This window comes from Octopus bimaculoides, chromosome 7 (assembly GCF_001194135.2).
Source record: "Octopus bimaculoides isolate UCB-OBI-ISO-001 chromosome 7, ASM119413v2, whole genome shotgun sequence".
Lineage (NCBI taxonomy): Eukaryota > Metazoa > Mollusca > Cephalopoda > Octopoda > Octopodidae > Octopus > Octopus bimaculoides.
In genome coordinates, this window is record NC_068987.1 from 6,565,924 (window position 1) to 6,574,649 (window position 8,726).

The 8,726-nt window shown below is 37.3% G+C and overlaps 1 protein-coding gene across 3 annotated transcripts in view; it reads left to right on the forward strand.

The window, feature by feature from the left end:
* Positions 1 to 8,726, forward strand: part of LOC106870669 (sodium-dependent proline transporter) — a 121,427-nt gene that overhangs the window by 110,566 nt on the left and 2,135 nt on the right. For all 3 annotated transcript variants that reach the window (XM_014916821.2, XM_014916820.2, XM_052969188.1), the window contains 8 exons: positions 199 to 331; positions 1,057 to 1,191; positions 3,192 to 3,295; positions 3,527 to 3,651; positions 5,017 to 5,129; positions 6,568 to 6,696; positions 7,136 to 7,235; positions 8,017 to 8,126. In XM_014916821.2, the coding sequence (XP_014772307.1) occupies positions 199 to 331; positions 1,057 to 1,191; positions 3,192 to 3,295; positions 3,527 to 3,651; positions 5,017 to 5,129; positions 6,568 to 6,696; positions 7,136 to 7,235; positions 8,017 to 8,126 (949 nt within the window). The remainder of the gene's footprint in view (positions 1 to 198; positions 332 to 1,056; positions 1,192 to 3,191; positions 3,296 to 3,526; positions 3,652 to 5,016; positions 5,130 to 6,567; positions 6,697 to 7,135; positions 7,236 to 8,016; positions 8,127 to 8,726) is intronic.

Genomic DNA, 8,726 nt, shown 5'->3' on the forward strand with positions numbered 1-8,726 from the left:
GTAGAAACTCTGCCAGATCAGATTGAAGCCTGGTGTTGCCATCTGGCTTCACCAGTCCTTAGTCAAATCGTCCAACCCATGCTAGCATGGAAAGCAGACATTAAACGATGATGATATGTGTGCATGTGTGTGTGTGTGTGTGTGTGTATAAACGTAGATAATGATGTTCACCATTAATGCTCAACATTGTAATTGCAGGCGCCATGTCTTGAACATATCTTCTGGTATTGAACACTTAGGTGATATCAGATGGCAGGTTGTCCTGTGTCTTCTTTGTGCATGGACTTTGACATTTTTCTCTCTCAGTAAAGGAGTGAAATCAACAGGAAAAGTAAGTTGCTCTCCATCTTTGGACTTTTGGTATTTATATGCATCATTGCTTTTTTTATGTATTCCTTCCTTCCTTCCTTCCTTCCTTACTTCTTTACATCCACCCACACTCCTGCAAAGTCTCAGGCTTTGTGCCTATTGTAGAAAGGAATATTCAGCCTGGTAATAACTGTCTTGAGAAACTGAGGTACTTTAAGCAAAAAAAAATTGGAAGAAATATAACGATCACTTTACTGATGACGATGACATTGATGATGATGACGATAATGATGACAGTAACAGTCACAACAAAACTGATGATTATTTTGCAGTCTGTATTGAAAATAATGAGCCAATTAATGTTGAGATAATATGGAATACAGTGGAAACTTTAATTTGTCTCTGAAGCCTGTCCATCATCTAAAGTGTTTTTAAATCAAAACTATTTTTCCCATAAGAAATTCGAGAAATGGCACAACAAATTCAAGCAGGAATATATACCGAGTGAAAACTCCACACCAACTGATGTTCCCTGGTGATACTCCCAGCTTGTCACCAACTGTTGTTGTCAGCTTGTTGTTTTTGTTTTTCAAAACACTATTCAACACCTGAAATATTTTATGTTTGAGAAATTGTTCATAAACCATTTGTTTGTGATGAGAGATGTTTGTAAATCTAGGCTCCACTGTATAAAGTTGTAAACAAGTAAAAAAAATTTAAATCATCTTTTAAAACTTCTTTTTACAGGTGGTGTATTTCACTGCGCTATTCCCCTATGTTGTACTTTGTATCCTGTTTGTTCGAGGTGTGACGTTACCTGGTTCATTAAAAGGAATTATATTTTACGTCACTCCAGAGTTCCACTTATTAAAATCTGCTAAGGTTAGTTGGATTTAATTTCACTCCATAAGCAATATTTTCACAAATGTATATTCTTTGCACATAATGAATTTTTATTCAGTTAACCAACTCATTGCAACATCAGTGATTTGTCAGTCACTGTTTTATATATATTTATCATCATATATATAATATGGTGTACTCTCAAACGTATACACACACACACACACACACACACACACACACATATGAGGATGACTATATATATATATATATATATATTTGAGAGCACAATGCAGATATATTATCATAAATTCAGATCTTATTAACTCTTTAGCATTTAAAACGGTCATATCTGGCCCAAATATTCAACTAATTATAAGTTCGAACTGGCTAGATTCAGCATCTCTGCAATGTCATTCTAAAAATAAGCAATCACATTTTCGAAATCTCTAAGCAATGAGATAATGCATGCTCACTTATATAAAATGTGAATAAATAAGCATTACATTTGACAGAAAAGTTGAATGCTAAAGCTAATGTACTGGGCCACAGAGCAAGGTACATAACTCTGTTTGCTCCAGATTTTCAAACTCAGTTTTAAATTATCTCCACATTTCTATTTCTTCTTTATGGTTAGCAACAAGTGTCCTGCCATAAAAAAACAATTGGTCTGACAAATAAACCATTCTATTCACAGAAGAGAGAAACACAGTTATAAAACAGCAATATATTTACTCAAGCACACTTCATGGAAGTGAAGAGCAGACCATTTCTAAAATGTGTGCAACCCATCTTAAGTCGTAAAATCTTTATATCATAATTAATGGCTGAGTTGTTGGAGCGTTGGTCTGCCAAGAAAAAAATCTGCATTTTATATTTTGTGCTTTGCTTAGTTGAATAAAGGTACTTGGTGATGTCATACCTTTTGTCTTATATTTATTACTTGTTTCAGTCATTAGACCGCTGCCATGCTGGGGCACCACCTTGAAGAATTTTTGGTCAAATGAATCAGCCCCAGTACTTTTAATTTTTTAAGGACTGGCACTTATTCAATTGGTCTCTTTTTGCCAAACCCATAAATTGATGGGGTGTAAACGCACCAACTGGAATTGTTAAGCGAGGACTGTGAATCTCGTATTAGTTAATTTTGTAGGAAGTTAGATGGAAAGAGTTGCAAGTGAACATAATTTTGGTGTTGAGGCCTAAAAAGCAGGCCTGTACATTATCTCTACACTCTTACTAGCTATCTGATATCATCATCATCATCGTTTAACGTCCGTTTTCCATTCTGGCATGGGTTATACGATATATATATATATATGTACTTTATTAAAAAGCAGCAAAAATATTACAAAAACTGTTACTCACAGTTTCACGTTCCCGTTCATCAGACAGTTTTGTTTAGAATGGAGCAAAAGCATATTACTCTACCTTTGGTATTTGAGTACTATTTTTTCCACCTTGTTTCATATTTATGTACTTACTTCATATTTATGTACTTACTCTGAGTGGTTGGCGTTAGGAAGGGCATCCAGCTGTAGAAACTCTGCCAAATCAGACTGGAGCCTGGTGTTGCCATCCGGTTTCACCAGTCCTCAGTCAAATCGTCCAACCCATGCTAGCATGGAAAGCGGACGTTAAACGATGATGATGATGATGATGATATATATATATATTGTATAACCCATGCCAGAATGGAAAACAGACATTAAAGGATGATGATGATGGTGATGATATATATATATATATATATAGCTTCTTCAGATATACATACATATATGTATCTGAAGAAGCTATAAGGTGATGTGCTATATATATCTCATAGCAGAAACAGCTGTAAACTAATGCATTTCACTACATAATTTCTTGTTACCTTGTCATTCGTTTACTTTTATTTTACCCTCAGTTCTCAACTGATGCTTTTTTCTGAAGCATTCGAATATTGAGTTGTAACCCCCAGGTTGTTAGTTTTGCTATGCATGAATGAAACATTAGAATATATACCTATATATACCTGTCTATCATTTACTGTATTACAGGTGTGGAAAGAAGCAGCTGTGCAGATATTTTTCTCACTTAGTCCAGCCTGGGGCGGACTGATAACACTTGCCAGTTATAACAAGTTCCATAACAACTGTTATAAGTAAGTATATCACCCTGTTTCTTTATTGTAACTACTATGGATATGTATGCATATATGTGTGAATGCATGGATGTATGTATGCTAAAGGGTGTCATTTGTCCTCTTTCAGTGAGTTGTGTGTGTGTGTGTTTGTGCATGTGTATGTATACTTTATAAACTTAGCAGATTTAATCTCTCTGTAAAATTTTGAATTCAACAAATGTGTTTTTTTGTCTTTTCCTTTTCCTTCAGAGATGCATTGATTGTATCAATTGGCAACATTTGTACCAGCATTTTTGCTGGTTTTGTTATATTCTCTATCATTGGTTATTTGGCGAATGAACTCGATATGCCTGTTGATAAAGTTGTTGATCAAGGTCAGTCTATCTTTATTTATTTCATGCTGTCTTTTCTCCTGCTGTTTGTTGTGATTTTTTTGTCATAATTGTTATTGTGTGTGAAAGGTTAATCTGCTGCACTGTTAAGCATAAATTGAAGGTTAAGAGTTTATCGAAACAAAAATACCTGCCTAATGTTTTGAATGCAAACACAGTATATGCTAGGAATAGGAATCATATATGGAAATGGTTTACTTGGGTAATTCATGAATAAAAGTTAGTGTAAATATTTTGAACATTGTAAACAAGTAGTTTACAAACTAACATAAGCCTTGAGCAGTAATATAGTGTTTAGTGAAGTGTTAAACACCTATGGTATGCAAACTAATTGCCTCAGTTCTCTGTAGATACAGGATTTGTTGAGTAAAAATTACCCTTGCTGGGACCACGTAAAACACACCAATGTTGGTTCCATGTAAAAAGCACCCCTGCTGGTGTCATGTAAAAAGCACCCCTGCTGGTGCCACGTGAAAAGCACCCCTGCTGGTGCCACATAAAAAGCACCCCTGCTGGTGTCACATAAAAAGCACCTCTGCTGGTGCCACGTAAAAAGCACCCTTTCTGGTGCCACATAAAAAGCAATTGCTGGTGTCGCATAAAAAGTACCCCTGCTGGTGCCACATAAAAGGCACCCCTGCTGGTGCCGCATAAAAAGCACCCCTGCTGGTGCCACATAAAAGGTATCCCTGCTGGTGCCACATAAAAAGTACCCCTGCTGGTGCCACATAAAAAGCACCCCTGCTGGTGCCACATAAAAAGCATCTGTGCTGGTGCCATGTAAAAAGTACCCAGTACACACTGGAAAGTCATTGGTGTTGGGAAAGGCATCCAGCTGTAGGAAACATACCAAAGCAGACACTGGAGCATGATGCAATCCTTTGGCTCATTTGATCCTTGTCAAACTGGTCCAACCCATGCCAGCATGGGACATGGGTGTTAAACGATGATGATGATGATAATGATGTATGTGTAATGTCACTCTCTCTACCCCTCTCTCCATTTATGTGAGTGATCATCTATTTATGTTTGTATGTGTAGTGTTTCTCTCTCTGTTTATGTGTATCTAGTTATGTTTGTAGGTCTCTCTCTCTCTCTCTCTCTCTCTCTCTGTTTGTATGTGTGTATTTCTGCATGCACACATGCATGCATATGTGGATGTATTTGTCCCCAATGTCAAAAACTACTGTCACCAAAGACAGGTGAAACATCTTCTCAGCCACACCAAATCGTCAGTGCCCAAGAAGGTGTGTCCATTCACCTCATCTGACACACACAGTGGCACACAATACAGGTACATTTTGAGGGACATCTTAATTTTATGTATCCAACCTTTTATTTTGCCAGGTGCTGGTTTAGCATTCATTGTATACCCTGATGTTGTAACCAGGTTACCAATATCTCCATTGTGGTCCTTCCTCTTTTTCTTCATGCTGTTGACTCTTGGAATGGGGAGTGAAGTAAGTTGTTTTGCTTCTACTTTTTAAATATTCTATTTAAAATTATCTTGTAACAGTTCATTACATTTATATAATTAATTATAAAGAATAAAAAGTTTAGAATGGTACAACAATGCACTATAAAACAATAAATGGACTATATACCTGTTGTAATTTGGTTATCTATAGTCCGATGATATTTCGGAATTACAATTCCTTCTTAGGGTTCTTCTTGGCTGGAGTCTCTGCTATAAACTGTTTTCCAACGATACACACATATACATACATATTTATATTTATACACGTAGTTGTACATTTAGCTATTTAGTATCTAAAATCATGGATGAATTTGTCAGTGGGCAGTTTAGCTTAATGGTAAAGCACTTAGTCAGAGTCTTTGAGGGATGTGGCTTCATGTCCCATGGCTGGTTGTTGACAAATTTTTCTGCTTGGTAAGAGTAATTTACCTAGTATTTCTGCTGTTCTAATGGCAATTTTGCGTTTGAAAAAATGTCATCCAATATGTATTGTTGAATACACAATTCAATGCTTTTAAAAACAAATGTTAGTTTGTAGTAAGGATTGTTTGCCAACATTACATGTATCCTTACATTTTCGAACAAGGGAATCTAGCACCCCCACTCAGCTTAAAACAATATCTGTGTATCGCGATTTCTGGGTTATTTCCCTTCATCAGCACAGAATAATTGCTAGATTCCCTTGTTCAAAAATGTAAGGACACAGATCGTGTTGTGTAGCCAGATTAATGGCTTAACAGGCCAAAGCTTAAAAGTCATGGTCAACATTATTCTTGTTTAAGAATAGCAAAATATATATTTAGACAGAATTTTCCATAGGTATCAACATAAACATTCTCACTTGTAACACCTGTGTGTTTCAAAAATGTAATTTTTTCAAATAAAGTGCACTTCATATTCAAGGCACCTTGGGACTGAACCCGAAACCATATGGTTGGTAAGCAACCTACTTACCACACAGTCACTCCTGCACCTATCATCATCGTTTAACGTCTGCCTTCCATGCTAGCATGGGTTGGACGATTTGACTGAGGACTGGTGAAACTGGATGGCAACACCAGGCTCCAATCTAATTTGGCAGAGTTTCTACAGCTGGATGCCCTTCCTAACGCCAACCACTCAGAGAGTGTAGTGGGTGCTTTTACGTGTCACCCGCACGAAAACGGCCACGCTCGAAATGGTGTCTTTTATGTGCCACCCGCACAAGAGCCAGTCCAGGGGCACTGGCAATGATCTCACTTGAAAACCCTACAAAGGCCAGTCAGGCGGTATATATATATATATATATGTCTGTACATATATATATACATGTATAATACATACACCTGCATATATATGTGTATGTATATGTAGACACACACACACACACACACACACATATTTGGTTTAGTGAATGGTTTTTTTTATTCTTTGTTTTTCAGTTTGCTCTCTTGGAAACCATTATGACTGCTGTACAAGATCTGTATCCAGCTCTACGGCAGAAAAAAACATGGGTTGTTTTAACAGTTTGCATACTTGGTTTCCTCTCTGGTCTTACGGTTTGTACTGATGTAAGTAATGGAGTCTTTTCTGTTTTTTTAACTTTAAGATTTTATGCTTGTTTATAAGCGTTAAACTTTTGCTATACCTCGGTTGAAACAAAATGTATTGAAATCCATGGAAACACTCTGTATTCTTTCCACACATTCATTCTATTTTGCTTCAGTTTATCGAGCAGTGATAAACGAATCACTAACATATGTATTTTTATTTATCTCATTCTTCACTGATCTGTGATTACACAGTGCACTCAATTGCGAACCATGTTACACTTATTATGGATTGATTTGTCACCAACCTTTATTTGTTAAAATGTTTTCCTCCTGACTAGGAGACACAAGCTCTGTCACACAGACATTATCACAACAATCACATGAAGATGATCTGCCATGAAACACTTCTGTTTTATACTCAGTTTACTTACATAAACACTTTCTCTTTTCTTTCTAGGGTGGCATGTATATCCTGCAACTGATGGACTCGTACGCGGCCAGTTGGGCTGTTTTCCTAATGGCTATCATTGAATGTGTTCTCATTGGATGGGTTCATGGTAATTATGTACAGATTTCTACAAATTTACAAGTCATAGATGCATTACCAAACACTCAAACACACAAATATATTTTACTAACAAAAAGCTGCCCAGTAATGCTTTGCTTGCTTGATGGTGTTGGTTCGTGGTCCCTGAGACATCATCATGTGTAGAATGGACCAGGTCTACCAGTGCTCTCTATCGCTGGTGGTTCTGTGCCAGCTCCTCTGTATCTTCCAAGGTGACAGCGAGCCTCTGGAGAACTCCCTTAATCATGTCTAGCCATCTGGTGCGGGGCTGAATGAGAGTAAAGGATGATCTAGTGGGAGACAGAAAACATGTCTGTATCAGGATTTGTGTGTTTGTGTGTGTATGTGTGTGTAGTTAGACAAACATACAAATACACTTGCACATGTATATAAACGAATATACACTCATTAGTTAGCAAGCCGAAGCACATGTATGCAGACCCTTACATATGCTCAAAGAAACAAGTATTATTTCAGTATATCAGCCGAAATGTTGTGTTAACAACAAACAAAATGAGGACAAATATCTGTCAAATGTAAATAATGTTTCATGGAGTATATATATTCCCCACCTGGATGGGACACCGGTCTGTTGCAAGGTTACTCATTTTTGCCAGCTGAGTGGACTGCAGCAACATGAAATAAAGTGTTTTGCTCAAGGACACAACGTGTTGCCGAAGATTGAACTCATGACCTTGTGAATTAGAAGCAGCCCTAATATTGCAATTGTTATTGACTACACATACTCAATGTATTATTTACTTTTACAGGAGCTCAGGAGTTTATCATTGAAGTTGAATTGATGATTGGTCAGCGCAGCCGAAATTTCCATAAATATTTCTCTATCTTCTGGAAATATATCTCACCTGCAACATTGACGGTTTGTAATGCAACCCTTTGTCTTTACAAGAATTCTGTTATTTATGTTTGTTTTTTTTTATTTATTTATTTTGAGAATGCTCTGGAAGTGGAATGATGAAGTGTAAGATGGGTGCAGTTATTAGGTTGGAGATAATTTGAATACGATTCAAAGAAAATGGTGAACAAATGTTTACAATCTTCTTTGAAGACATGTCTGAGGAAATATGCTTTTCATGGAAGACTGGAAATGGACAGTATTACTTATATTGTGATGACCACCATGTAATGTCTAGACTATGGTACACACACACTCACACACACACACACACACACAAATCATCATCGTTTAACGTCCGCTTTCCATGCTAGCATGGGTTGGACGATTTGACTGAGGACTGGTGAAGCAGATGACTACACCAGGCTCCAATCTGATTTGGCAGAGTTTCTACAGCTGGATGCCCTTCCTAACGCCAACCACTCTGGGAGTGTAGTGGGAGCTTTTACATGCCACCGGCATGAAGGCCAGTCAGGCGGTACTGGCAACGGCCACGCTCAAAATGGTGTATTTTACATGCCACCTGCACAGGAGCCAGTCCAGTGGCACTGGCAACGATCTCAC